The sequence below is a fragment of the Takifugu rubripes genome, chromosome 19 (assembly GCF_901000725.2).
Source record: "Takifugu rubripes chromosome 19, fTakRub1.2, whole genome shotgun sequence".
NCBI classification, from domain to species: domain Eukaryota; kingdom Metazoa; phylum Chordata; class Actinopteri; order Tetraodontiformes; family Tetraodontidae; genus Takifugu; species Takifugu rubripes.
In genome coordinates, this window is record NC_042303.1 from 1,325,339 (window position 1) to 1,353,256 (window position 27,918).

The 27,918-nt window shown below is 51.3% G+C and overlaps 5 protein-coding genes across 14 annotated transcripts in view; 4 read left to right on the plus strand and 1 right to left on the minus strand.

The window, feature by feature from the left end:
• The window catches only part of LOC105418562 (WW domain-binding protein 11-like), a 1,118,483-nt gene that overhangs the window by 729,565 nt on the left and 361,000 nt on the right, over positions 1-27,918 (plus strand). The gene's annotated exons all lie outside the window — the stretch shown is intronic.
• Positions 966-3,961, plus strand: LOC101061147 (complement C1q subcomponent subunit C-like). Its single transcript, XM_011617445.2, has 7 exons — positions 966-1,125; positions 1,397-1,509; positions 1,595-1,657; positions 1,877-2,030; positions 2,122-2,262; positions 3,343-3,469; positions 3,564-3,961. The coding sequence occupies exons 2-7, from the start codon at positions 1,407-1,409 to the stop codon at positions 3,696-3,698; spliced, it is 723 nt and encodes a 240-aa protein (XP_011615747.2). The 5' UTR covers positions 966-1,125; positions 1,397-1,406; the 3' UTR covers positions 3,699-3,961.
• LOC101062052 (complement C1q subcomponent subunit B-like) lies at positions 8,541-10,251 on the plus strand. The gene is made up of 5 exons (XM_003976493.3): positions 8,541-8,701; positions 8,872-9,031; positions 9,165-9,396; positions 9,481-9,598; positions 9,926-10,251. The coding sequence occupies exons 1-5, from the start codon at positions 8,699-8,701 to the stop codon at positions 10,133-10,135; spliced, it is 723 nt and encodes a 240-aa protein (XP_003976542.1). The 5' UTR covers positions 8,541-8,698; the 3' UTR covers positions 10,136-10,251.
• On the minus strand, positions 12,049-18,603 carry ccdc66 (coiled-coil domain containing 66). Its single transcript, XM_011617444.2, has 22 exons — positions 18,415-18,603; positions 18,048-18,106; positions 17,903-17,925; positions 17,479-17,736; positions 17,195-17,387; positions 16,160-16,298; positions 15,984-16,078; positions 15,825-15,880; positions 15,646-15,660; positions 15,497-15,562; positions 15,144-15,278; positions 14,837-15,069; positions 14,675-14,759; positions 14,459-14,614; positions 14,281-14,386; positions 14,124-14,198; positions 13,784-13,982; positions 13,486-13,687; positions 13,337-13,389; positions 13,033-13,208; positions 12,792-12,898; positions 12,049-12,600 (listed from the first exon to the last, which is right to left on the minus strand). Exons 1-22 carry the CDS (start codon positions 18,423-18,425, stop codon positions 12,523-12,525), a joined length of 2,520 nt encoding a protein of 839 aa, XP_011615746.2. The 5' UTR covers positions 18,426-18,603; the 3' UTR covers positions 12,049-12,522.
• Positions 19,032-27,918, plus strand: part of ip6k1 (inositol hexakisphosphate kinase 1) — a 31,146-nt gene continuing 22,259 nt past the window's right edge. Inside the window, exon 1 of one of the 3 annotated variants that reach the window (XM_029826824.1) lies at positions 19,032-19,272. The gene's annotated coding sequence lies outside the window, so the exon portion shown is untranslated. Of the gene's footprint in view, positions 19,273-23,506; positions 23,526-27,918 lie in introns of those variants that run through there. The other 2 variants (XM_029826822.1, XM_029826823.1) reach the window with 2 other exon arrangements.

Here is a 27,918-nt window from a genome sequence, read left to right on the forward strand (position 1 = left end):
CCACCACCTTCTCTAGAACTTTAGAGATAAAAGGAAGGTTGGATATCGGCCTATAATTTGCTAATACGTCAGGATCCAGTGATGGTTTTTTAAGCAACGGCTTAATCACTGCCACCTTGTAGGACCGGGGTCCATAACCTGTCACTAAAGAACCATTGATCTGGTCCAGGATAGAACTGCCTATCAGTGGTAGAACATCCTTCAACAAGTGTGTTGGGATGGGATCTAAAGGACACGTGGTGGTCTTGGATTTCTGAATTAGCGAAGAGGCCTCAGAAAAATATATAGGGCTGAAGGAGCTTAAGGGCTCGTTGGAGACCCTGTATGTTCCCACAGTCAGCACATCTGGTGATGGTCCAGTTGTTGGGATGGCCTGCTTAGCTTTCTCTCTGATAGCTAGAACTTTATCAGTGAAGAAGCTCATGAAGTCTTCACCACTAAGGGAAGAAGGGATACGTGGATCTAAAACACTGTGACTCTTAGTTAATTTGGCCACAGTGCTGAAAAGAAACATGGGGTTGTTCTTATTTTCCTCAATTAAAGAAGAAAAATAAGCTGTTCCAGCCTTGCGAAGGGCCTTTTTGTGAACAACCGGACAGTCTTTCCAGGCTACATGATAGCTGTCTATTTTACAACGTCTCCAATGATAATGACTTTGTCCGTTCTAAGGACCAAGTCAGATAAGAAATCAGAGAACTCAGACAGGAACTCTGAATGTGGCCCAGCAGGGGGCCGATATACAACTACAAACGTGGCTTTTTTGTCTTCCAGCTCAGATGAGTGATGCCAAGAGTCAGGCTTTCAAATGAACTGGAGCCATGTTTTGTTCTAGGATTAATTAATAACTTGGAGTGATAACACACCTGTGATAATTATTTTTGACTGTTGATTATCAAATCTTTTACAGAATGGAGCTTTAATTCGCAAACTCATTTGGCCCCAGCACACCGACACTGGTCTCTCTTTCGCTGTAATTGTCAGCCGCCATATTTACAGTGACTCTTCCAGAGGCAAAACTGCTGACTCGCTTGGTTTGACATGAGTTCCTCCTCCGGCTGCTGCAGGAGCCGAAGGTTAGCAGTGGTTTTGACAGGTTCCCTGGCTGTGGAGTATCTGGGCTCTCAGGTAAGTTTTCGTCACGATTTTCCTCATTCTTTCACATGCTCATCAAAACTTGGTAAAACAATGTTTCATCCTCTTTTTTTGGTTACTTTCTCTTCCTAATGTCTCCATTTCACAGCGGAAAACTCTCTCACTTGATTTATTCCCCTTTTTCTCCTCATCCTCTTACTGTTTCTTACTGTCTCTAGTCTTTACCCTGAGTAGGAAAGAGAGAGAACAAACAGATGTCCCTTATTTTCTCCTCCTCTGACCTGTTTCTCCTCTCTTGGATCAGTTCTTCAGTCATGACGCACCCTTGCTGCCTCCTCGCTGCTGCGCTCTCATTGTGCTTCAGCCAAGCGACTTCTATTGAGTCCTGCCCTGCAGGAGGAATACCAGGGCTGCCAGGTGTGTGTGTGTGTGTGTGTGTGTGTGTGTGTGTTACAGTCCCATTTTATGTGTTTACTTCCCTTGTTTACCTCCTCATGCTCAGGTTTTCCTGGCTCTCCTGGCAGAGATGGTCGTGATGGAGTAAAAGGCGAAAAAGGACAACCAGGTAGATGCAAACGGGGACAGGATGTGATCGGATGTCCTCTGTCACCCCAGGAAAGGGATGTTTTTTTCAATGAAAGTTGAAATGGAATTTGATTAATGACAGTCAGCCAAAATTCACTTAAACACGATTATCTATTCTTTTAAGGACTCTCCAGATGTTTGAGTTTGTGTCCTCCTGTCAGGAATATCCTCCTGTTGTTAATGTCCCTGCTGTTTGTAGGAGTACTTTTGGATGATGCTCTTGCCCCCTTGAAGGGAGCAAAGGGGGAGCCCGGGATGGCGGGAATCTCTGGTAAACGAGGTCAAAGTGGGGATCCGGGACAGGCGGGAGGGCGAGGACTGCCTGGTTTACCTGGAGAACCAGGAGATTCAGGGTAATAGAGTCAGACATCTGAATAAGGAGAACATCTAATCTTCCAAAAGACAGAATTTGTATTCTCAATGATTGTTGTGTTGTTGTTGCAGGACTGTTGGTGCCCAACAGCGGGCTGCCTTCAGTGTTGCCAGGGGAACCAACCAATACCCTGACAGATCCAGCGTCATTCGCTTCACCAAGGTCATCACCAACATCAACAATGATTACAACACTGAGACGGGACGATTCAGGTGAACGTGCCGTCCATGTTTGGTCAGACTGTCCTCTCAAGAAGTAACCACAGACAGTTCAGGAGGTTCTCATGTTAATTTCTCAGGTTCATACCAGAATCAGTCAGACGAACGAGTCCAAGTCCTCAGGTAGACGGTCAGAAATACAAACACTATGATCTGGAAACGTGAGACACAAAGGGACAAAGACTGTGGAAGGGTGAGTGGGTGGGTGAGGATAGAAGCTGGGAGGGTTAGACTCAGGTGAGCCACAGGTGAGCCACAGGGTCCAGGAGGTAGGAGAGCAGGACCAGACAGCGACTAAACTCAACCCTCCACCCAACCACCACCCACCCACCACACACTCCCCCACCCACTCCCCCACCCACCCACTCACTCCCCTACCCACTCCCCACCCAACCACCACCCACCCACCACACACTCCCCCACCCACCCACTCACTCCCCTACCCACCCACTTACTCCCTCACCCACCCACCCAACCACCCACTCCCCCACCCACCCACTCATTCCCTCACCCACCCACTCCCCACCCACCCACCACCCACCCACTCACTCACCCACTCACCCATCCACCCACCCACTCACTCCCCCACCCACCCACTCACCCACTCCCCCACCCACTCCCCCACCCACCCACTCACTCCCCCACCCACCCACTCCTCCACCCACCCACTTACTCCCTCACCCACCCACCCAACCACCCACTCCCCCACCCACCCACTCATTCCCTCACCCACCCACCCACTCCCCTCCCCCACCCACCCACCACCCACTCACTCCCCCACCCACCCACTCACTCCCCCACCCACCCACCACCCACTCACTCCCCCACCCACTCCCCTCCCCCACCCACCCACCACCCACTCACTCCCCCACCCACCCACCCACTCCCCCACCCACCCACTCCTCCACCCACTCACCCACTCCCCCACCCACTCCCCCACCCACCCACTCACTCCCCCACCCACCCACTCCCCCACCCACCCACTCCTCCACCCACTCCCCTCCCCCACCCACTCAGATGTTGACAGCAGCTGTGTCCAGCCTCTGACTCCAGGTGTTGTGTTGTGGGCGGCAGGTGTCGGGTGCCAGGAACCTACTTCTTCGTGTTCCATGCCTCTCTGGATAAGCGGCTGTGCGTGCAGATGAACCTGGGCCAGAACGTCCTCTCACTGTTCTGTGACCATCGCCAGACCAGAAAGCAGGTGTGCGAGCCAAACACGTTTCCTCCACCTCTCAAGTTTGGGCATTTGTTTAGGATCTCAACCGTTAATTGGATTTCTACCCGCACTGACTCAGGTGACTTCCGGAGGTCTCACAGTTCACCTCTCCAAGGACGAGGAGGTCTGGCTGGAGTCGAAGACCTACGTAGGCATGAGAGGCGATCCGGCGGGTTACAGCATCTTCTCCGGCTTCCTGCTGCATCCTAATTAACACAACTGCAAAACTCCGTAGTCTTTTGTTGCAGGAGTGTCTCCACACACACACACACACACACACACAATAAATCAACAACAACTGTGTCAGAACTACCGAGTTCAGAGATTCTTCCTGTGTTTGGTGTTTGGTAGGGAGATACGAGGTCACCACGTGTTGGACCTGTCATGCTGGATTAGTGACCGAATGCTTTAACAAATGCCCCTTCTCTGAATAAGAAGGACCACCTTCTGGATTAAAACTCTGTTTTCTCAACAAAACTGTTGTCACTTGTTGTGTTGTCCTGCTCAAAAAACCCACAGATTTCCATTTAATGTTTTAATGAGGACCTGACCAACACACACACACTCACCTATGAGGACCTGACCAACACACACACACACACACTCATCTATGAGGATCTGACCAACACACAAACATTCACCTATGAGGACCTGACCAACACACACACACACACTCACCTATGAGGACCTGACCAACACACACACACTCATCTATGAGGACCTGACCAATACACACACACTCATCTATGAGGATCTGACCAACACACAAACATTCACCTATGAGGACCTGACCAACACACACACACACACTCACCTATGAGGACCTGACCAACACACACACACTCATCTATGAGGACCTGACCAATACACACACACTCACCTATGAGGACCTGACCAACACACACACTCATCTATGAGGACCTGACCAACACCCAAACACTCACCTATGAGGACCTGACCAACACACACACACACACACACACACTCATCTATGAGGATCTGACCAACACACAAACATTCACCTATGAGGACCTGACCAACACACACACACACACACTCACCTATGAGGACCTGACCAACACACACACACTCACCTATGAGGACCTGACCAACACACACACACACTCACCTATGAGGACCTGACCAACACACACACTCATCTATGAGGACCTGACCAACACACACACTCATCTATGAGGACCTGACCAACACACACACACTCACCTATGAGGACCTGACCAACACACACACACTCACCTATGAGGACCTGACCAACACACACACTCATCTATGAGGACCTGACCAACACCCAAACACTCACCTATGAGGACCTGACCAACACACACACTCATCTATGAGGACCTGACCAACACACACACACTCACCTATGAGGACCTGACCAACACACACACACTCACCTATGAGGACCTGACCAACACACACACTCATCTATGAGGACCTGACCAACACACACACTCATCTATGAGGACCTGACCAACACACACACTCATCTATGAGGACCTGACCAACACACACACACTCACCTATGAGGACCTGACCAACACACACACTCATCTATGAGGACCTGACCAACACACACACACTCACCTATGAGGACCTGACCAACACACACACACTCACCTATGAGGACCTGACCAACACACACACTCATCTATGAGGACCTGACCAACACACACACTCATCTATGAGGACCTGACCAACACACACACTCATCTATGAGGACCTGACCAACACACACACACTCACCTATGAGGACCTGACCAACACACACACACTCATCTATGAGGACCTGACCAATACACACACACTCACCTATGAGGACCTGACCAACACACACACACTCACCTATGAGGACCTGACCAACACACACATACTCATCTATGAGGACCTGACCAATACACACACACTCACCTATGAGGACCTGACCAACACTCACACTCATCTATGAGGACCTGACCAACACCCAAACACTCACCTATGAGGACCTGACCAACACACACACTCACCTATGAGGACCTGACCAACACACACACACTCACCTATGAGGACCTGACCAACACACACACTCACCTATGAGGACCTGACCAACACCCAAACACTCACCTATGAGGACCTGACCAACACACACACACACACACTCATCTATGAGGATCTGACCAACACACAAACATTCACCTATGAGGACCTGACCAACACACACACACTCACCTATGAGGACCTGACCAATACACACACACTCACCTATGAGGACCTGACCAACACTCACACTCACCTATGAGGACCTGACCAACACCCAAACACTCACCTATGAGGACCTGACCAACACACACACACACACACTCACCTATGAGGACCTGACCAACACACACACTCATCTATGAGGACCTGACCAACACCCAAACACTCACCTATGAGGACCTGACCAACACACACACACACACACTCATCTATGAGGATCTGACCAACACACAAACATTCACCTATGAGGACCTGACCAACACACACACACACACACTCACCTATGAGGACCTGACCAACACACACACACACACTCATCTATGAGGACCTGACCAACACACACACTCATCTATGAGGACCTGACCAACACCCAAACACTCACCTATGAGGACCTGACCAACACACACACACACACACTCATCTATGAGGACCTGACCAACACACACACACTCACCTATGAGGACCTGACCAACACACACACACTCACCTATGAGGACCTGACCAACACACACACTCATCTATGAGGACCTGACCAACACCCAAACACTCACCTATGAGGACCTGACCAACACACACACTCATCTATGAGGACCTGACCAACACACACACACACTCACCTATGAGGACCTGACCAACACACACACACTCACCTATGAGGACCTGACCAACACACACACTCATCTATGAGGACCTGACCAACACACACACTCATCTATGAGGACCTGACCAACACACACACTCATCTATGAGGACCTGACCAACACACACACACTCACCTATGAGGACCTGACCAACACACACACTCATCTATGAGGACCTGACCAACACACACACACTCACCTATGAGGACCTGACCAACACACACACACTCACCTATGAGGACCTGACCAACACACACACTCATCTATGAGGACCTGACCAACACACACACTCATCTATGAGGACCTGACCAACACACACACTCATCTATGAGGACCTGACCAACACACACACACTCACCTATGAGGACCTGACCAACACACACACACTCACCTATGAGGACCTGACCAACACACACACACTCATCTATGAGGACCTGACCAATACACACACACTCACCTATGAGGACCTGACCAACACACACACACTCACCTATGAGGACCTGACCAACACACACATACTCATCTATGAGGACCTGACCAATACACACACACTCACCTATGAGGACCTGACCAACACTCACACTCATCTATGAGGACCTGACCAACACCCAAACACTCACCTATGAGGACCTGACCAACACACACACTCACCTATGAGGACCTGACCAACACACACACACTCACCTATGAGGACCTGACCAACACACACACTCACCTATGAGGACCTGACCAACACCCAAACACTCACCTATGAGGACCTGACCAACACACACACACACACACTCATCTATGAGGATCTGACCAACACACAAACATTCACCTATGAGGACCTGACCAACACACACACACTCACCTATGAGGACCTGACCAATACACACACACTCACCTATGAGGACCTGACCAACACTCACACTCACCTATGAGGACCTGACCAACACCCAAACACTCACCTATGAGGACCTGACCAACACACACACACACACACTCACCTATGAGGACCTGACCAACACACACACTCATCTATGAGGACCTGACCAACACCCAAACACTCACCTATGAGGACCTGACCAACACACACACACACACACTCATCTATGAGGATCTGACCAACACACAAACATTCACCTATGAGGACCTGACCAACACACACACACACACACTCACCTATGAGGACCTGACCAACACACACACACACACTCATCTATGAGGATCTGACCAACACACAAACATTCACCTATAAGGACCTGACCAACACACACACACACACACTCACCTATAAGGACCTGACCAACACACACACACAAACACACATCTATGAGGATCTGACCAACACACACATACTCATCTATGAGGACCTGACCAATACACACACACTCACCTATGAGGACCTGACCAACACTCACACTCATCTATGAGGACCTGACCAACACCCAAACACTCACCTATGAGGACCTGACCAATACACACACACTCACCTATGAGGACCTGACCAACACTCACACTCATCTATGAGGACCTGACCAACACCCAAACACTCACCTATGAGGACCTGACCAACACACACACACACACACACTCATCTATGAGGATCTGACCAACACACAAACATTCACCTATGAGGACCTGACCAACACACACACACACACACTCACCTATGAGGACCTGACCAACACACACACACTCACCTATGAGGACCTGACCAACACACACACTCATCTATGAGGACCTGACCAACACACACACACTCACCTATGAGGACCTGACCAACACACACACACTCACCTATGAGGACCTGACCAACACACACACACCCACCTATGAGGATCAACAAGCACACACTCACCTATGAGGACCTGACCAATACAGACACACTCATCAATGAGGACCTGACCAACACACACACACACACACACTGACTTTCGAGGACCTGACCAACACATGCACATGCACACACACACACACACACACACCCCTCCACACACACACACTCTCACCCATGAGAACCTGACCTGGGAACTTCGATCATCACTCAGAAGGAAAACTAGAAGAGGAAGTTCACAGAAACAGAACTTTCTGTTGTTTTGGAAACTGTGTATCTGGTAAGTTTATGGTAACTTAAGCTTAGTCATCAATTCTTGTCATTCCAATTATTTCTCCGGCCTTTCCCCTCCAACGGTCGGTGTTGTGAGGCACCCAGTGAAGGTTTCACTTCCTGCTTTGTCTCTGTCGCCGCTGGCGCCGAAACAGGACAGTCGAATATCTCTTCGTCGGCTTCACCGTCCACGGAGGAAGAGCGCGCTCCACCTTCTTCAACATGGTGAGATCAGGGGGGAACATCAGTTTACACAAAAGAGACAAATGGGATGTTGTTTTTGTGGTTTCTCTGATGGAACGATGAACGTTCCGCGCTCCGTCGCGTTGACGTTGATGTTGTTGCTAAGTTCTCCTCTGATGCTGAAGCCTTAGCGTCTCTGTGCGCTCGCTCAGGCCGCCCGGGGGCTGAACGTCCTCACAGCAGCATCGCTCCTCTACGCCTGTGTCGGCCCAGTTGCTACGCAGCACTGTGGGATCCCGGGACTTCCTGGCATTCCCGGAACCCACGGGCAACATGGAAAAGATGGTTTGAAGGGGGAGGAAGGAGACCCAGGTGAGCTGATAATGAACTCCCACCGAGCTTGCTGCAATTAAAACTGTGATCATTTCTGTGTCTAATTCCATGCTAACACCTCGTATATTCCAGTGTGCACAGTGTGTAAGAAAAGGTTTGCTCCTGCCAACAGGGGAGCCAGGTCTTCCCATCCGAGGCCAGAAGGGAACACCGGGGCTCATGGGCCTCAGTGGACGACCGGGCCTGAAGGGTGACCGTGGTGCTCAGGGGCCTCCAGGTGAACCGGGGCAGCCGGGGGAGAAGGGGCAGCCGTTGAACCCTTCCAACCAGCAGACCTCCTTCTTTTGCTACAAATGGACTCTCTATCAGACAGCAGAGCTCAACAGTCCTCTGGTCTTTAGTGGGTCAGTGCAGAGGCTCACGTTCTGTCCCATCAGCACCAGTTACTGACTGGAAGACGCTTCATCCTCTCTCTGCTTCACTTACAGGGAGATCCTGCCCAACTTGGATCAACGGTTTAAAGGGAAAACGCTGACAAATGGCGTATTCACGTGTGACATCAAAGGCATCTATTTCTTCAGTTACCACATTTCTGCAAATCGCCGAGTGAGTTAGCGACTGAGCTTCAAACCCTGGTTGCATTCAAACACAGCGAATCAGACTTGCTGAACCCCATCAAACAGGACGTGCGCAGATATCCTCCAGCATGACTGGACGTTTCACATTTGCTTTGAAGTTTTTAGGCTCCTTTCATGAAGCTGAGAATTCTTTTCCATCTCTGTCGAGAACCGAAATGAATTGTACAAAATTAGCTAAAAAAGAAATCTGGCGGCGGCTTTTGTGAACGACTGACATTTCCTCTTCCTCTTCTTAAATGCTGTTATTAACGTGACCTGACGGCTGTGGCTCTTCCTGCTCTTCACTTGTTCTCAGGTGTGTTTGAGGCTGATGAAGGGCGAGGAGACGCACATGTCTATGTGCGACACGTCTGAAGGCTTCCTGATTACATCCGGCTCAGCCGTCCTTGAGCTGGAGCTTGGAGACACGGTCTCCCTGGTACCGGTCCAGCACAACACTATCGTCACCACCCAGAGCAGCGCCACCAACATCTTCAACGGGTTCCTGATCTTCCCCACCTTGTGAAGAACCCGACCCACAACAGGACGGATGAAGATTACAGATGCACGCAGTCTGTGTTGCATTTCCCACATTTTCCTCGCTAACATGAGATCAGTATTAATAAAAAACAATCAATTTGACCACGTGTTTATCCTTTAGTGGGTTTGACCACGTAACCAGTTTAACTAACCGGGTTGTGACTTCCACCTTAAACTCTCGCCCCTGTACCCTACATAGTGCGCTCAATAGTGTGGACGCCATTTTGAAATAGTGTCCGAATTCTCAGTGAGCATCGCTGTACCCTATGGAGTGCACTCAATGTATCCCACAATGCACTGCGAAAAGTAGTGCACAACCGATGCACCCCTAACTCGGATGTATCCCATCAGCCTTTACGGTATCTCGTGACTTGAAGGTCATTTCCACTGTGCGGTTTGATATATTATATGAAATTTTGGGGAAATAAGAAATCAATGTGTAGTTTACAGTTGTTTTCAGTAGGGGTCGAATATGATCATCTTAAAATATTACAACATAAATGTGTAAAAAAAAACAAATCAATCAATCTTCACCGATCCCCGCCCCTCACTTAAAATTGTTCTTCGGAATCGTCTGTTCCTCACCAGGCGACAGAATCTCGGTAAAAGAATATTTACAAAGATGGAAAGTAGCTCTGGATCCATTTTTGAAGAAAATTTGCTTTATTAAATGTTTTCACGACAGCGGAATATGACTTGGGAATGTACCATCACGTCTTGGCTTGAAAATGTCAAAGGACACTAATTATTTTAGGTAATAAGTAATTATTATTATTTTATTATTGACATTGATATTTTATTTCACTATATAAAGTTAATTCTAGCGTAAATATCGCATTTCCAAAAAGGACCGCTGAATGTATTTCGGATGTGTTAAAACAATTAAATGGACCTGGCCACTTTTCCCGGCGACCGGTTCGTAATTATTATGCGACACCATGACGCCATTTTACTTGCGCCGTAGTGTCCGAACGATCATTTTAAATTCAGTGCACTACGTCGCTCACTCACTCCACGTCCCCCGTGTAGTGAGTAGTGAATAAATATCCAGAATCCGGATATGAACCAATTGTCAGTCAGTCTGTCCATATGGAGTCGCCGGACAAAACCGTCCTTATGACGTCACTACCATCGCAAGACGGCAGGCTGGACACATTTGGTACCTTCGCCGGCCCGTCAGGAGTCATTAATAGAATTTTAGACATAAGAGAAGCTTAAGACAACTCAACCGGACTTGTGTTGGTTTTTCAAAGACTTATCAGAGAGCATTTTTTGGTTCTAAATGAACTGGCAGAACCCCAGAGTTAGAAACTGCTGGTTTGGGATGGGCCCAGCCAACCCATCCTGTAGCATGATGGATATTAAGAATACATATACACACATACATACGCTCCTATGGACCCACAAACACGTGTATTCATACCTTTGTCCACTGCTACTTTGGGATAACAGCACACAATAGTGATACTAAACAAATTCAGACCACAGCAACACAGAAAAGCAGCAGCTACAATCAACAGAATCGGCCTTCTTGCCCCCCAGTGACCCTTCCACATGTGATACAGCAGCCAAAGTCTTGTCTCTATGACTGTTCATGGCACAACAAGCCGTAGACGCAGCGCCACCATCTGACCACGGCCATGGTGCCTTGGCCCTCAGGAGGCCACGGCCGTGTGGATACCCGACAGATTGGAGCTTTTAAAGGCAGTGGTGCTAATCTTGTGATCAGCTGATGAACAGTTAGCAGGTTTGCAATAAATTGCTGACTCTTGCTGAATTCTTTTTGCCTCACTCCCATTTCTTCTTTTTGGGAACCTTCTTTTAGCTCCCCTGAGGGGCGCCAATATTCATATATTCAATAGTCCTCATGATCGAGCCAATGAAAACAGTGCAGCAGGAACTGATCGCGTTACATTTATTACAACAGAACCAATTAAAATCCCCACATATTAAGTCATTACCTGCTCACTAAGGCTCATTATGTAAAAACCAACAACAAAAGTGCTGATACGGAACCTGGGGTTGAACCAGCAACTCATGTTACACCATTACTGGCCTAATAAAGAACAATGTTAGCTATAATGAAGACACCCAGACCAGCACATTTCAATTCACGACTCTAACCAAAAACCTGACCTGCTCCCTTTTTAGCTGACAATATCATGATATTGTTTTCCATTCTTCTTTAGAACTTTAGAAGTGAAGCCACTGAAGGACTTCGCCCCTGCACTCCTCCAGACGGCCAGCAGAGGGAGACGATACTTCCTAACTCTGCCAACGCAGCCTTGAGAGGGGGATGACGGATAAACTGACGCACATCTGTGCACCACTGTCCAGGATGGCTGGGGAGTGCTGCACTGGTGACCGGTGGGGTCATCGAGGCTTGTTCTCAAAGTGCTTCAGAACAGGACTCAGATCCCTCTCCAACTCCCTCTGCTTCTGTAATAAACCCTGCAGAAACACACAAACACACACCTTTGGATATGTAGGCCCCAGCTGCACCTGCCCTCAAACCCCCTCCCTCACTGTTGGCCAAAAACACACAGCGTCACAACAGTGGTCACATGACTAGCACGGCCTAATGGGCCTGGAGGTTTAATGCGGTGTGTGTCTGTTACAGAGTGTGTGTGTGTGTGTGTTACCCGCCGCAGCTGCGCCAGACTCCTCAGGGTTTCCTGGTGATTGTGTGCACCATGGATCAGCTCAGGCAGGAGGGGTGGATCCCGATGGGAGGGGGCAGGAGTGGCCTCTGAGGAGGAGAACACACAGGTTAGCTTTACATGAGGCAACAACAGCAACCTGACACATGCTCCTGGTCCAGGGGAGACCGAGGAACCCCCCCCCCCCATTCTAATGGATTGAATATGAAGGGGTGTATCGAACCAGCTTGGGCGCGAGGTGGGGGAATGTCGTCGGGCTCCAGTGGATCCAGGTTGAAGACTTCGTGAGTCCGGACGTAAGGGATGAAGCCTACACCAGGAAGGGGGGGTGTTGCGGGAGGTGGGTCCTGCCGACTCTGATGCCTGTGTGTCCCAACAGGGACGGCTGCAGCGCGACTCCTGATGGACACAAGAGAACGGGACAACGTGTGGAAGGGTTGCTTCCTGCTCAGCTCTTTTCAGAACCGGTGCACAAAGCATCATGGGAAACTCCACGATGCGACACAGAGCGAGACGGAGCTGCTCACCTTGTTCCGTGGGCGTCTGCAGTGCTGCTGTGTTCTCTGGAAGCAGCGTCCACCTGTGGAAACATGGGGAACAGGAAGCAACGCCAGGGTGAAACGGCGTGCCCATCCCAGCGATCCCAGCGATCCCAGCGATCCCAGCGATCCGTTACCTTCCTGGTGGGGCTCCCTCTGCCCTGTCTGCTGGTGGGGCAGGGCTGAGGCTCCTGATAAGGGGTGCAGCCGCTCCTGGAGGGACAGGACCTCCCCTGCAGGGCCAGGAGCTCGGCCTGCCTCTTCAGACGCCTCTCTTGGCGGTTTTTCTGCGCTGAGGCTGCGTAGCGCTCCGATGCAGGAACAAACTGCTGGCTGGGCCTGGAGGGACAAGGTCTGGAATCAGACCAGGGCTGAAGCTGGAAAGGTGGCGTGTGATGAACATGCTGCGTTTCCAGCGCTGGTTTTAAGACTTACCTGTGCGTGTTCCACTCTGGTCTCCTTGCTTCTTTCCTCTGCTCCGTCCTAGCAAAGGGCTCGTATGGGTCTGCTCCCTCTCCTTGGAGACAAATGTTCTCTTTGCCCCTTTTCCCCGTTTGGTTCTTCCTATTAGCAGCAGGAGCAGCAGCAGGAGCAGGGACACCGTCTCCTGTGAGAGGGAGACGGAGAGTTGCTTCTAATGGACGGACAGAGAGAGAGACAGAGAGAGACAGAGGACAGGTTCTTATGGGAACGTTGGCTAAGTGTTGACACCCTAGATTCCGACCAGTAGCGCAGGATCTGGGTGAGCTCCTCCTCCTGGAGGGGCAGAACCTACCCGTCTGCACAGCCGTGTCTCTGTAGGTGCGAGCCGAGCTTCTGACCTTCTCCGGCCCATCGGCGTCCCTGCAAGCTGATGAGAGCACATGAATGCTGCGTCCGTCTCCCGGTGTGCGTGAGCAGGTCTATTCCCCGCAGGCTTTTCAGGCTCTAACCTGAGATTCTGCAGGAGCAGAGCTCCCCGTCTGGATCTGGCGTCCTCCCGACCGTCTCCTCGCCGCGGCCCTCGCTGGGCTGCACCTCTGGCTGACTGCGGTGGGCCTGGAGGAAGCTGGTCAGTGACAGGAGGACCACCCAATAGGAACTATACAGTATATGTAGTGTCTCCTATACCTGTCTCTCCTTCAGCCTGTCCAGCTCATATCGTTTCTCCAACATCTCTCGCTCCAGGGACAATCTCCTCTCTTCCTCCTCCTCCTCCTTCCTCTTCATCGCCTCTTCGCGCTCCCTGTGGCGCCGCTTTTCCTCGACCTGGGCCTCGATGGCTCGCTGAGAGACAGGGGGTGAGATGGCCGGAACCTATTTGAGCTCCAGAGTGTTTCGGCTCACCTGCTGCTCCGCCTGCTTCATCCGCCTCCTCTCTCTTTCTTCCAGCTGCGCCGGGTCCAGAAGGGCAGTCATGCTCCTCAGATAGCTGGACACAGCAGGAAGCAGAGCTTTATCTATAGGAAGACCTATTTGATGGACCCCCCCCCCCCCCACCTATGATACCTGGTTCTGGCTGGGTTCCCGCTGGTTGTGTCCACAGCGGCCACTCTCACACTCTCTCCCCCGCACGTGCTCATGGCCTCGGAGAGGAGAGACAGCCTGGATGTGGCCTCCCACTCCCGCTGCTCCACGCCTTGCAATGGGGCCGGAGTGGGAGCTGTGGGCAGCAGGACTGGGACGGGGGGCTTCCTCTGCAGGGAGTCGAAGTGCGAGGCCCAGAGCTCGTGGTCCTCGGGCTGAAGGCGCACGGAGAACGTTCGTCAGAGCCAAGACTGCTGACAGCACGCCGGAGGAGCCGATCTGATGCTACCTGACTCTGGAGCTGCTTCTCCCGCCTCCTGCGCTCTGTGGTCTCCTCCCTCTGCTTATCCAGCTCCTCCAGCCAGCGTCTCTTTTGCTCCTCCCTCCTCTTGAAGCTCAGCGCCTCCTCAATGGGAGTGATCACCTGCAGCCAACATTGTGTCATACAGCAGCATAAAACCATTCATCAACGTGCGCTTTCTGGGTGGCCAACGGCGGCCTAATGGGATCAGTGAGGATTTGGGGATAAAATAGGAACGTTTCCGGCTGCGGGCCGTATGAATCTGACCTGTTTACTTGTTGTTATTTATGTTTAAGTGTCACTGTTCACTCCAAAAATGGGGAGAGCGATGTCAGACTTACCCCGAGTCTGAGGTTTGACCTGAGGGCAGCGGGCTGTTCTTTATGTGACACACACTCTTCCTCTGCCTGGAACACACACATCACCAAGCAAAAACACTGTAAATGATCCCGTCCTGCTGTCTGGATTCCAGAAATCACACACTACTTACGTGTGGCCCTGGATGCTGAGCAGAAACAGAGAAATAGAAAAAGATTGCCAAATGAATTTGACATTTTGTGCAACATCATATAAATGAGATAATCCCATGTTTGATTCCTTCTTTTTAAATAACTCCTCAAAGGAAGGCAGTAGCCCAGAGTAAATATTATAATCCCTGTACTGTAATACCTGGGCTCTGAGAGGTGCGGACCAGTGGGTCTGCTGCTTTTGAGCTACTTGCTCATCTATAAAATAGGACACAGAGGAAAAAACAGTTCACCGCTGCTCATTTGCTCATTTCTAATCAGAAGAAGATGGTGGATAGGAGGATCTCCCACGGTTACGCACCTAGTTCCCTCCTCCACTGGGCCTTTTTACTGCTGATGGCCGCTCTGCTCGCAGAAGGTCGCTCGTCCAACCAGCCGAACAGCCCCCCAGGCAGACTAATGGAGACCAACAGCGAGAGACTCTCAATAATCCCGACGGCAAAGTTTTGGCCTTTTCTTGAAGAGGGGCCCCCTCACCTTCTGTTTTGGCCCAGTGAGCTCACGGTGGCGTGGCACCCATCCGTTAATTCTCCCTCCTCCCCATCTTGGTCCAACCTTCTCTCCACTCCTCCTCCATCAGTCACAGGGGAAACGCATCCCGAGTCTGTTTGGTTTCCTGCCAGGAAGAGAGAAATGCTCTCAAAGGCCAGTAAAACCTCACAAATATCTTCAAACTTTCCTGAATAAACCTAAATATTTTTGCATTTTGACTGATGGGGAGAGCAGATCTGGACAAAAGGCACGTGAACGTCATTCATCGCTCGAGCTGAAGTCACCGCGGTAACCCAGAAGCTCCTCGGTGGCCAGGTACAGGGGGGCAGAGGTCCACCCGGAGCACCTCGAGTCTCTGGGCCGTCATGTGGCGGTCAAGGACAGCGCCTCTGGACTGGCAGACCCTTTTAAAAAAGGTGGGCCGGAGGGTGTGTTGCCACTAACAGGGATCACACTCCTGAGGCTGTCCCAGGTTACCGCAGAATTCCTCAGATTTAGGAGGAACGATGCAGGTTCCTTCCTGGCCGTCCTGGACCACCTCTCGGCCCTTCACAGGGTGCTTGAGGGTTCATGGACGGTTGTCCAACCAGTCCACCTGTGTGGACTTGGAGAGGGCATTCAATAACTCCTAGGGGAGGGGCTCCATGAGTGTGGGGTCCAGGGCAGCTCAGTCTTCATCCGACTGGAGCCGGAGCCTGGTCCGGCAGTAGGTCAGGCCTGTTCTCGGTGTCACCACGCTTCAGCATTTTTATGGACAGAATTCCTAGGCACAGCCAGGAACTGGAGGGGTTCCGGTTTGGGAGCCTCTGGATTTCATCTCTGCTTTTCGCAGATGATGTGGCTTTGCTGGTTCCTTCAGGACGGGACCTTCGGGATGTACCGGGGGTGGTTTGCCACCGAGCGTGCCACAGGGCGTCTTCCTCCCTCCAGGTCAGCTCCTCCCCATCAAGAGGAGTCAGCTGAGATGCCTGGACGCCTCAGTCAGGACTAGAATCCAACAATGCCCATTAGGGCTCTTACCCCTGGTGTGGTGGCTCTCTGAAGGGCCTTGGCAGCAGGTCGTCTCCACGATATTGAGAAGGTGCTGGAGCTGCTCAGCGGTCAGATCCTTGAGCGCCAGTGAGTCCAGTACACCCATCGTAGCATCAGCTACCGTCTCACCCTTCTGCAGATGGCCTGTTTTCTCCCTGTGGTTGTGTCCATCTGAACGTCCCTTTGGGGGGGAAAAAAACCCAAATAATAATTGTTAGCACTCATAATAACTGAAGACAGGCGGGATTGTGTGATGCTGGATTCATTTGTACATTTGAAAGGATTCTCTCCCATCCTTCTTTGGCTTGTTCCTGAGGTTTGGTTAATGTCATGGCGGTGCTCCTCCTTGCGGTGGCGGTGGCGGCGGTGGAGGAGAAGGCGGAGGAGGCGGCCACTCCTCCCGTCTTGCTCTTGACTTCTCTGTACCTTCTCGACTGCGGCTGAGCTGAAAACTCCTCTCCTTGCACCTTTTCCACACAGCTTGGCTGTCTGGTGCTCAGGACGTTAGCTGGTCGGGGTCGGCTCGACAGCTTCCAGGGTCGGGTGGGATCAAGGCAGCGGACACAGCGAAATATTAAGGACTAATTAGATATACTCATATGCTGCAGAATTTTGGCATTGTCAAGCAAACGCAGAATTACATTGATTACAAATACATTAGTGTGTAATAATGTGAGGTTTCATTGTACAATCTACCTTACTGGCATTCTTTTCCACACCTGTACACAAAGAAAAACATATTTACTAGGCATACAATGACAAACTGACTCGGACACAAGTTTGTGCAGCAACCGAGGTTAATTTCTTGAGAAAAGAGTAATAAATTATTAGTTTTACTCACCTGTGCTAAGCAAAATCACCTTTGGTTTTCCATTTTCTAGTTCAAACAACAGGCCATCTCTGTGTGCAGAAGGGAAAAAAGGCACAAAACAAATCACAGAAGTATGTTAGATTGATTTTATTATGGGTTTTTAACAAAATTCCTTCTGAAGTCCTGATGATCAGATTCTTATGGCGATGATCATTCCCTGCTAAACCTGAAACCACAAGCGGTGCAGTGACAACTTGAACTTATTATGCTTTGTGAAAATCGTTTATTCATTTAGTACACCGATTTTTCAGGTTATAAAACTACCACTTTGACACTCGTCGCGTTATTCCAATGAATATGCTTTGCTAGCAATATTAGCTTGGGAGGGAAAACTCACCCGAGATTCATGTTAGCTATGAAAAGATGCTTTTAAATGCTAAATGGATCCTTCAACAATTACGCACACCGACAATCATCGACTTAAATCCAACATTTGGTCAACTTCTTGAATGACCGCGGCGCCAGTCACGACACTTCCTATTTATTTCGCTGTGTTGCGTTGGTTGCTGACGACGACCAATAACGCCTTTCCTCATTGGCCGACCCACAATATCAACAGCCAATCACGTGGCTTTATTTCAAGAACGTGTTGCATTTAATGGACTATAAATTTGTAGTACATTTTGGCTTTGAGTTTAGATACACCTTTAGTTTGTAAACTTAGGGAAATACAGACATTTTAAACCAAACACATACCTCAGCGTTTTGCAATTTTTGACCGAGTAATGTGGCAGTAATATAGATACACAATTTTCATCTTCGATCCGGACATAAAGAGGTAAAGGTTTTAATGTAGATTCTCAGCCATAATGCAGATGTATCGTTTACGTGTCATACGTATCATCCGCAGGTGGACATTTTGTTGGTTAATTTGTTTTGTTTTAGCCCTCCGTGAAAACGTAATTGAAGCTTTATTGTCACCTTAATCACCTAGATAACGGACATAAACTAATCGCTGTACAGTATTGACATTAAAACGGGCTGTAGGTGTCGCCAAAGCACCGCGCTTGTCCATATGTACTGTAAAACCCAGTCCGGCCGTCCTAGCTGCACTGTAATACCGTTAGCGTCCCGGATGTTTTTCCGTTAATTTATTTGGATACCTGGCATCCATTCATGAATCGCTTGGTTCCCCCAAGTATAACTGCAGCGATCTCCACGGCATTGGCTCAGTGTGCACACTGTTATCCCGACGGTAAGTTGTTATAATGGCAGTCCGGTACCCGAAGCCTCAAAGGCTGCGTAATATCAAACCATGATGTTAGCCATTTAGCCAGCGTTAGCACGCAAGCTCCTCCGGGCGACGTTTAACTAGTGTCGAATAAGTGTCTTCCATCCCCGACCATGGTACGCAAGGCAAATTGAACATTGAGATGATTTAAACGACGGGAAGCTTCAGTATAATTCTAAGCTGGTTACGGATGAGTGGAACTAACTAGGCTAGTTAGCGTGTTGACAAGCTAAGGTCAAGAAGCTGGCCACTGACAGCTAACGCTAACTACTGTGGTACCCAGGAACCATTGACGTGTTCAGGGGAAGCTAACCACACTTCTACCGGGTAATGCCGATCAAATTAGCCACCGAAAGCTTTTATTCAGTGTCTTTTCTTTCCAAGGCGTGTGGCTTGGTTAGTTAGTTTGAAGCTATCTCCGCGTAATTGTGACCAAGGTGTCAATGCAAGTTGTTTACCTCGGGTTGGGATGGACTACAACTGTTATTAGGCTGTTATTACCACGCTGTTAACGAGGACCCGAGTTTGGTTGCATGTTTGTCTTCTCTGCTCCAAAACTGCCATGAAGTCAACAAACACTGTCAGTGTTTAGATATGTAAATAGTGTCGGATCGGTCTTGGGTTAGTTGGGTTAGTTGGGTTAGTTTAGCTCGTTAAAATAAAGAAATGGAATTTAATGAATGCTGTCGATTCCAATGTAATCTTTGCTTAAACCAGGATCCCATCCGGCTTTTACAGCTCGTTTCAGTCGAATGGCACCAAAGTTCCTAAGTGGTGTATAACGCCTGGGTGCGTGCACGTGTGCGTGCACGTGTGAGGTCCCTTCAGAAAAGAGTTCACCCTCCATTGTTCCCAACGTTCTCAAAACGATCGAACTGGTTCGGTCCCAGTGTTGCGGTGGAAAAGGACAGATGTGTCGGAGGTTTCAGTTGCTATGGCAACGTCACAGTCGTTGCTGTGGCGCTGGCAGAGCGCAGATCACGCACACGCACGCGCTGCTGGTGGTTTCCCATGAATCGGAAAGGTTTTGTGACGCTTTGGATCGCGTGTGTGTGCGCGCGCGTGTGTGTGTGCGCGCGCGCGTGTGGTATCAGCTGTGGTGTCAGGAGACACGAGCAGCTGCTGCTTCTTTGGAGGCTTTTCCCCTGGTGACGCTCTGAAGGCTGGAGACAGATGTGGACACAGATGTGGAGACAGATGAGGAGACAGATGAGGAGACAGATGAGGAGACAGATGTGGAGACAGATGAGGAGACAGATGTGGAGACAGATGAGGAGACAGATGAGGAGACAGATGTGGTGCATTTAATGGAGGACGGGACGACCTCGTCCTCCCTCAGACAGATGTGGTGCAGCTGCACCCATCCCTCCATCATCCATCCATCCATCCCTCCATCATCCATCCATCCATCATCCATCCATCCCTCCATCCCTCCATCATCCATTCATCCATCCATCCATCATCCATCCATCCACCCATCCATCCATCCATCCATCCATCCATCATCCATCCATCCATCCCTCCATCATCCATCCATCCATCCCTCCATCATCCATCCATCCATCATCCATCCATCCCTCCATCCCTCCATCATCCATCCACCCATCCATCCATCATCCATCCATCATCCACCCATCCATCATCCATCCATCCATCCCTCCATCATCCATCCACCCATCCATCATCCATCCATCCATCCATCATCCATCCATCCCTCCATCATCCATCCATCCATCATTCATCCCCCCCATCACCCCTCCCTCCCTCCCTCCCTCCACCCCCCCATCCCTCCCTCCACTCACCCCTATTTACCCTGGTATCCTGGTTCCGCTGGGCTCCTCAGCAGTTCCACACTAAAGCTGCTGAGCTCATCACCACATGTGCTCCGTGTTCTGGGAATAAAGCCAGTCCTAAAGGAGAAACCTCTGCTGTTATTACATGGCTATAATCATGATAATATCAGCAGGTCTAAGCTGCTGGCTGGAGTAGAACCTGATCTGACCTGGGCCCAGTGTCAGACGTTGGGCCTGGAAGTTTGGGAGCCCCAGTCCTGTGGAGGTGGCAGCTCTGGGGGCTCCCATGTTAACCAAGGTGACACCCCTCCATCACCCACCCATCACCCCTCCACCCCTCCATCCCCTGCAGAATAACCTTCCCACGCTGTTATTGTGTTTACAACGGGATTTCACAGCCTCCCACGTGACTCCACAACTGCTGTTCACCCTCCACCACGGGGGTGTCTCAGCTCCACCACGGGGGTGTCTCAGCTCCACCACGGGGCTGTCTCAGCTCCACCACGGGGCTGTCTCCGGGGCTGTCTCAGCTCCACCACGGGGGTGTCTCAGCTCCACCACGGGGCTGTCTCAGCTCCACCACGGGGCTGTCTCCGGGGCTGTCTCAGCTCCATCACGGGGGTGTCTCAGCTCCACCACGGGGCTGTCTCAGCTCCACCACGGGGGTGTCTCAGCTCCACCACGGGGCTGTCTCAGCTCCACCACGGGGCTGTCTCCGGGGCTGTCTCAGCTCCATCACGGGGGTGTCTCAGCTCCACCACGGGGCTGTCTCAGCTCCACCACGGGGCTGTCTCCGGGGCTGTCTCAGCTCCATCACGGGGGTGTCTCAGCTCCACCACGGGGCCGTCTCAGCTCCACCACGGGGCTGTCTCCGGGGCTGTCTCAGCTCCACCACGGGGCCGTCTCAGCTCCACCACGGGGCCGTCTCAGCTCCACCACGGGGCTGTCTCCGGGGCTGTCTCAGCTCCACCACGGGGCTGTCTCAGCTCCACCACGCGGCTGTCTCAGCTCCACCACGCGGCTGTCTCAGCTCCACCACGGGGCTGTCTCAGCTCCACCACGGGGCTGTCTCAGCTCCATCACGGGGGTGTCTCAGCTCCACCACGGGGCTGTCTCCGGGGCTGTCTCAGCTCCACCACGGGGCTGTCTCAGCTCCACCACGGGGCCGTCTCAGCTCCACCACGGGGCTGTCTCCGGGGCTGTCTCAGCTCCACCACGGGGCTGTCTCAGCTCCACCACGGGGCTGTCTCCGGGGCTGTCTCAGCTCCACCACGGGGCTGTCTCAGCTCCACCACGGGGCTGTCTCAGCTCCATCACGGGGGTGTCTCAGCTCCACCACGGGGCTGTCTCCGGGGCTGTCTCAGCTCCACCACGGGGCTGTCTCAGCTCCACCACGGGGCCGTCTCAGCTCCACCACGGGGCTGTCTCCGGGGCTGTCTCAGCTCCACCACGGGGCTGTCTCAGCTCCACCACGGGGCTGTCTCCGGGGCTGTCTCAGCTCCACCACGGGGCTGTCTCAGCTCCACCACGGGGCTGTCTCAGCTCCACCACGGGGCCGTCTCAGCTCCACCACGGGGCTGTCTCCGGGGCTGTCTCAGCTCCACCACGGGGCTGTCACAGCTCCACCACGGGGCTGTCTCAGCTCCACCACGGGGCTGTCTCCGGGGCTGTCTCAGCTCCACCACGGGGCTGTCTCAGCTCCACCACGGGGCCGTCTCAGCTCCACCACGGGGCTGTCTCCGGGGCTGTCTCAGCTCCACCACGGGGCTGTCTCAGCTCCACCACGGGGCTGTCTCAGCTCCACCACGGGGCTGTCTCAGCCTCAGAGGTGGTGTAGCAAGGCTTTCCTTTGCTCATCATTTGCCATGTGAAGCGTTCCTGCCTCGTCCTCCTGACTCCAGCCCAGCTCCTTTAGCCTCTGAGTTAGCCTTTCCTTTACCCTCCAGGAAGTGGGAAGTGATTTGGAATCGCAGGTGTTCCTTTCCCATTGTGGCTGCGCTCCACCTTCCCAGCACTCCTATTTGCCATTTATTTTTGTAATGTTCTTGTGCAACGGCCTCGGATCATGCTCCATTCGCAACCCCACCCACCGTCCTCCTGATTGGCTCGCTGCCTCTTTTTTTTTCCAAGTGGGGAAACAGCTGTAAACATATGAATCCCCCCCCCCCCTTCATCACTGTGAAAATTCCCAGTATGAAGCTCGTTTGGAGCGCCGTCCCACTGGGTCGTCGTGCTGTGACTGGAGTAAGTCTGTTTGGTGTGTGTGTGTGTTTCTGTGTGTGTGTGGTTGACCCCTCGCCTGATCTGATTACAGCTAATAAATTAAATTACAATAGAACTTGTTTACTTGTGGCTGGTCAACAGGTTTGATTATTAATAGGATCAGCTGCAGCGGAGGGCTAAATCAGACCGGCTCCCATGCAGGTGAGTGATTTATTCAGCGGGATTCCTTATTGATCTTTCTTCCAAAGGACGGTTTTCCCAGCTTCTGCGCGTCGAGCGGGAACAGAAGGATCACACGCCACCGTTCCGTTCCTGGACTGAAACCGCCGGTCGCCTGTTCCGCGTCGTCTATATTTGTCATCATAGCGGCTGTAACCGGGGCTGTCCCAGTCAAGGCCGTCGGTTCGATTTCAGATCCTACACGCTCAAGTCTCCTTGAGCGCGACACCCAATCCCAGAATAGCTTTTTAAGCTGCGTCTGAATGAAATGATGGGTTATTCCGGTGCGTTGGGTTGGGCGGCGTGCTGTACATGTAAACCCAGGCCGTGCCCCGACCGTCCCCGGGCTGGTATCGTGCAGTAATTAATGACATCATCGCAGAGGAGATGGTGAGAGGATGGTGGAAGACGAGGACGCCTGTTTGGAGCTGAACACAGCCACAAGAGCAGTGGGAATATTGTCCTTGAGATCCTCCAGCGGTGCGGTGACGAAGCCCACACAGAGTCCTTAATCAGAAAGAGCAGCGTAATCGGCGTGCCGGCCAGGCCAGGAGCTGCGGCAGGTCGGCGGCCCCGCGGGTGGCTGTTGGAGTCCGCCACCACAGGGGGCACGACACGGCCGGCTGATTAGCAACACAGCCAATTAGCCGACGCTGCCTTGGACCCAACTTTGTTTGGCACACCTGCCAGACAGTGGCTCAGCAACAGCCACCCTCTCGGTGTCCTTGGTCATTCCACCATCTTAATGTCTCCACATGTCTGGACGTGTGTTGGCTGTATCTCCAGAAGAGGACAGAACGTTCCATTGCCTCACTAAGAGGCGCTGAGAGCCAGCTGGAGGTCAACGGCAGCGCTGGAACATGAGCGGATTGAGGCAGGGATGAGGAGCGGATTTGAGCTGAGGAGTAAGCAGTGGGACCCTGATGACCTTGGCTTTGATCTCTATCGGCCCGTTCCCAGCCTGCAGCTCTGCGTGTACGCTGCAAACAAGACTGATGTGTGTGAACCTTTGCGAGGGCAGCAAACCATGACGTGAGACACGCCCTCGCAGATATGCACATCAGACAAGGGGATATCAGATCAAAGTAGAACCTGAAAACCATGTCCTGCAGCCCAGTGGACCTTTGATGGCAAGCCAAGGGATGTTCTTCCAGAAACGAGTGGGAAATATCACCGCACGTCTGTGACACGCTGGAGTTTGCTAGTTGTAGATGCTAATGGTGGCTCAGATGATGACGTATTCTGTTAAGTACAGAACAGATGTGAGCTGATGTTTACTGGGTACTGCTAATTTTAGAACTGGCTGCCTGTTGGGCATGTTTGCTTGTGCACGTTTGCGTCAGCGTCCATCTGGGGCTGGTTCTTGGTCAAGCCCGCCCGCTGATTCACGCTGACGCTGTTGGATGCTGAATTTCCAGCACGAGGCCTCGGTGCTGGAAAGGTGGTTCGTTTGAGCGTTTCACTTTTAACGCTGTCTCCGTCTCTGCTGAATAAAGACACTCAAACATCCTGCTATGTTCTAGATTGGCTAATGTTTAGTGTGGCGTTTGCTTCTGGTTCTGGTGCAGTTGTGCAGCTTCATTGCTGAGCCTCTTGTGAGTGGCTCCACAAGTAAGTAGCAGGAAATGAAACTGCAATACACAGCAGGAAAAACCGGACCAGTGATAGTCCCTGGCTCAGGAGGGCACGGTGGCGGCGCTAGCACTGCCATTTGCAGCGCTCTGACAGCCTTTCACCTGTCTGAGAGAGCCTTTAACCTATCTGAGAGAGCCTTTCACCTGTCTGAGAGAGCCTTTAACCTATCTGAGAGAGCCTTTCACCTGTCTGAGAGAGCCTTTAACCTGTCTGAGAGAGCCTTTCACCTGTCTGAGAGAGCCTTTAACCTATCTGAGAGAGCCTTTCACTTGTCTGAGAGAGCCTTTCACCTGTCTGAGAGAGCCTTTAACCTGTCTGAGAGAGCCTTTAACCTGTCTGAGAGCCTTTAACCTGTCTGAGAGAGCCTTTAACCTGTCTGAGAGAGCCTTTCACCTGTCTGAGAGAGCCTTTAACCTGTCTGAGAGAGCCTTTAACCTGTCTGAGAGAGCCTTTCACCTGTCTGAGAGAGCCTTTCACCTGTCTGAGAGAGCCTTTCACCTGTCTGAGAGAGCCTTTCACCTGTCTGAGAGCCTTTAACCTGTCTGAGAGAGCCTTTAACCTGTCTGAGAGCCTTTAACCTGTCTGAGAGAGCCTTTAACCTGTCTGAGAGAGCCTTTCACCTGTCTGAGAGAGCCTTTAACCGGTCTGAGAGAGCCTTTCACCTGTCTGAGAGAGCCTTTAACCTGTCTGAGAGAGCCTTTAACCTGTCTGAGAGAGCCTTTAAAACCGGTCTGAGAGAGCCTTTCCCTGTCTGAGAGAGCCTTTCACCTTGTCTGAGAGAGCCTTTAACCTGTCTGAGAGAGCCTTTCACCTGTCTGAGAGAGCCTTTCACCTGTCTGAGAGAGCCTTTAACCTGTCTGAGAGAGCCTTTCACCTGTCTGAGAGAGCCTTTAACCTGTCTGAGAGAGCCTTTAACCTGTCTGAGAGAGCCTTTCACCTGTCTGAGAGAGCCTTTCACCTGTCTGAGAGAGCCTTTAACCTGTCTGAGAGAGCCTTTCACCTGTCTGAGAGAGCCTTTAACCTGTCTGAGAGAGCCTTTCACCTGTCTGAGAGAGCCTTTCACCTGTCTGAGAGAGCCTTTAACCTATCTGAGAGAGCCTTTCACCTGTCTGAGAGAGCCTTTAACCTGTCTGAGAGAACCTTTAACCTGTCTGAGAGAGCCTTTCACCTGTCTGAGAGAGCCTTTAACCGGTCTGAGAGAGCCTTTCACCTGTCTGAGAGAGCCTTTAACCTGTCTGAGAGAGCCTTTAACCTGTCTGAGAGAGCCTTTAACCGGTCTGAGAGAGCCTTTCACCTGTCTGAGAGAGCCTTTCAACCTGTCTGAGAGAGCCTTTAACCTGTCTGAGAGAGCCTTTCACCTGTCTGAGAGAGCCTTTAACCTGTCTGAGAGAGCCTTTATCACCTGTCTGAGAGAGCCTTTAACCTGTCTGAGAGAGCCTTTCACCTGTCTGAGAGAGCCTTTAACCTGTCTGAGAGAGCCTTTAAACCTGTCTGAGAGAGCCTTTCACCTGTCTGAGAGAGCCTTTCACCTGTCTGAGAGAGCCTTTAACCTGTCTGAGAGAGCCTTTCACCTGTCTGAGAGAGCCTTTAACCTGTCTGAGAGAGCCTTTCACCTGTCTGAGAGAGCCTTCACCTGTCTGAGAGAGCCTTTAACCTATCTGAGAGAGCCTTTCACCTGTCTGAGAGAGCCTTTAACCGGTCTGAGAGAGCCTTTCACCTGTTAACCTGTCTGAGAGAGCCTTTAACCTGTCTGAGAGAGCCTTTCACCTGTCTGAGAGAGCCTTTCACCTGTCTGAGAGAGCCTTTCACCTGTCTGAGAGAGCCTTTACACCTGTCTGAGAGAGCCTTTAAACCTGTCTGAGAGAGCCTTTAACCTGTCTGAGAGAGCCTTTAACCTGTCTGAGAGAGCCTTTAACCTGTCTGAGAGAGCCTTTAACCGGTCTGAGAGAGCCTTTAACCTGTCTGAGAGAGCCTTTCACCTGTCTGAGAGAGCCTTTAACCTGTCTGAGAGAGCCTTTAACCTGTCTGAGAGAGCCTTTAACCTGTCTGAGAGAGCCTTTAACCTGTCTGAGAGAGCCTTTAACCTATCTGAGAGAGCCTTTAACCTAGTCTGAGAGAGCTTTCACCTGTCTGAGAGAGCCTTTAACCGGTCTGAGAGAGCCTTTAACCGGTCTGAGAGAGCCTTCACTTGTCTGAGAGAGCCTTTCACCTGTCTGAGAGAGCCTTTCACCTGTCTGAGAGAGCCTTTAACCTGTCTGAGAGAGCCTTTAACCGGTCTGAGAGAGCCTTTCACCTGTCTGAGAGAGCCTTTAACCTGTCTGAGAGAGCCTTTAACCTGTCTGAGAGAGCCTTTAACCTGTCTGAGAGAGCCTTTAACCCGGTCTGAGAGAGCCTTTCACCTGTCTGAGAGAGCCTTTAACCTGTCTGAGAGAGCCTTTAACCTGTCCTGAGAGAGCCTTTAACCTGTCTGAGAGAGCCTTTAAACCGGTCTGAGAGAGCCTTTAACCTGTCTGAGAGAGCCTTTAACCTGTCTGAGAGAGCCTTTCACCTGTCTGAGAGAGCCTTTAACCTGTCTGAGAGAGCCTTTCACCTGTCTGAGAGAGCCTTTAACCTGTCTGAGAGAGCCTTTAACCTGTCTGAGAGAGCCTTTCACCTGTCTGAGAGAGCCTTTCACCTGTCTGAGAGAGCCTTTAACCTGTCTGAGAGAGCCTTTCACCTGTCTGAGAGAGCCTTTAACCTG

Excerpts from the sequence above, each read along its gene's own strand:
- LOC101061147 (XM_011617445.2), top strand. The coding sequence starts at position 1,407 with ATGACGCACCCTTGCTGCCTCCTCGCTGCTGCGCTCTCATTGTGCTTC. Across the intron at positions 2,031-2,121 it reads GGAGAACCAGGAGATTCAGG|GACTGTTGGTGCCCAACAGC; the intron begins GTAATAGAGTCA and ends TTGTTGTTGCAG. Across the intron at positions 2,263-3,342 it reads ACTGAGACGGGACGATTCAG|GTGTCGGGTGCCAGGAACCT; the intron begins GTGAACGTGCCG and ends TGTGGGCGGCAG.
- ccdc66 (XM_011617444.2), bottom strand. Across the intron at positions 15,881-15,983 it reads CCAGTGGAGGAGGGAACTAG|ATGAGCAAGTAGCTCAAAAG; the intron begins GTGCGTAACCGT and ends CCTATTTTATAG. Across the intron at positions 14,199-14,280 it reads CTGCTCCTGCAGAATCTCAG|CTTGCAGGGACGCCGATGGG; the intron begins GTTAGAGCCTGA and ends TGCTCTCATCAG.
- LOC101062052 (XM_003976493.3), top strand. Across the intron at positions 9,032-9,164 it reads GGGGGAGGAAGGAGACCCAG|GGGAGCCAGGTCTTCCCATC; the intron begins GTGAGCTGATAA and ends TCCTGCCAACAG. Across the intron at positions 9,599-9,925 it reads ACATTTCTGCAAATCGCCGA|GTGTGTTTGAGGCTGATGAA; the intron begins GTGAGTTAGCGA and ends ACTTGTTCTCAG.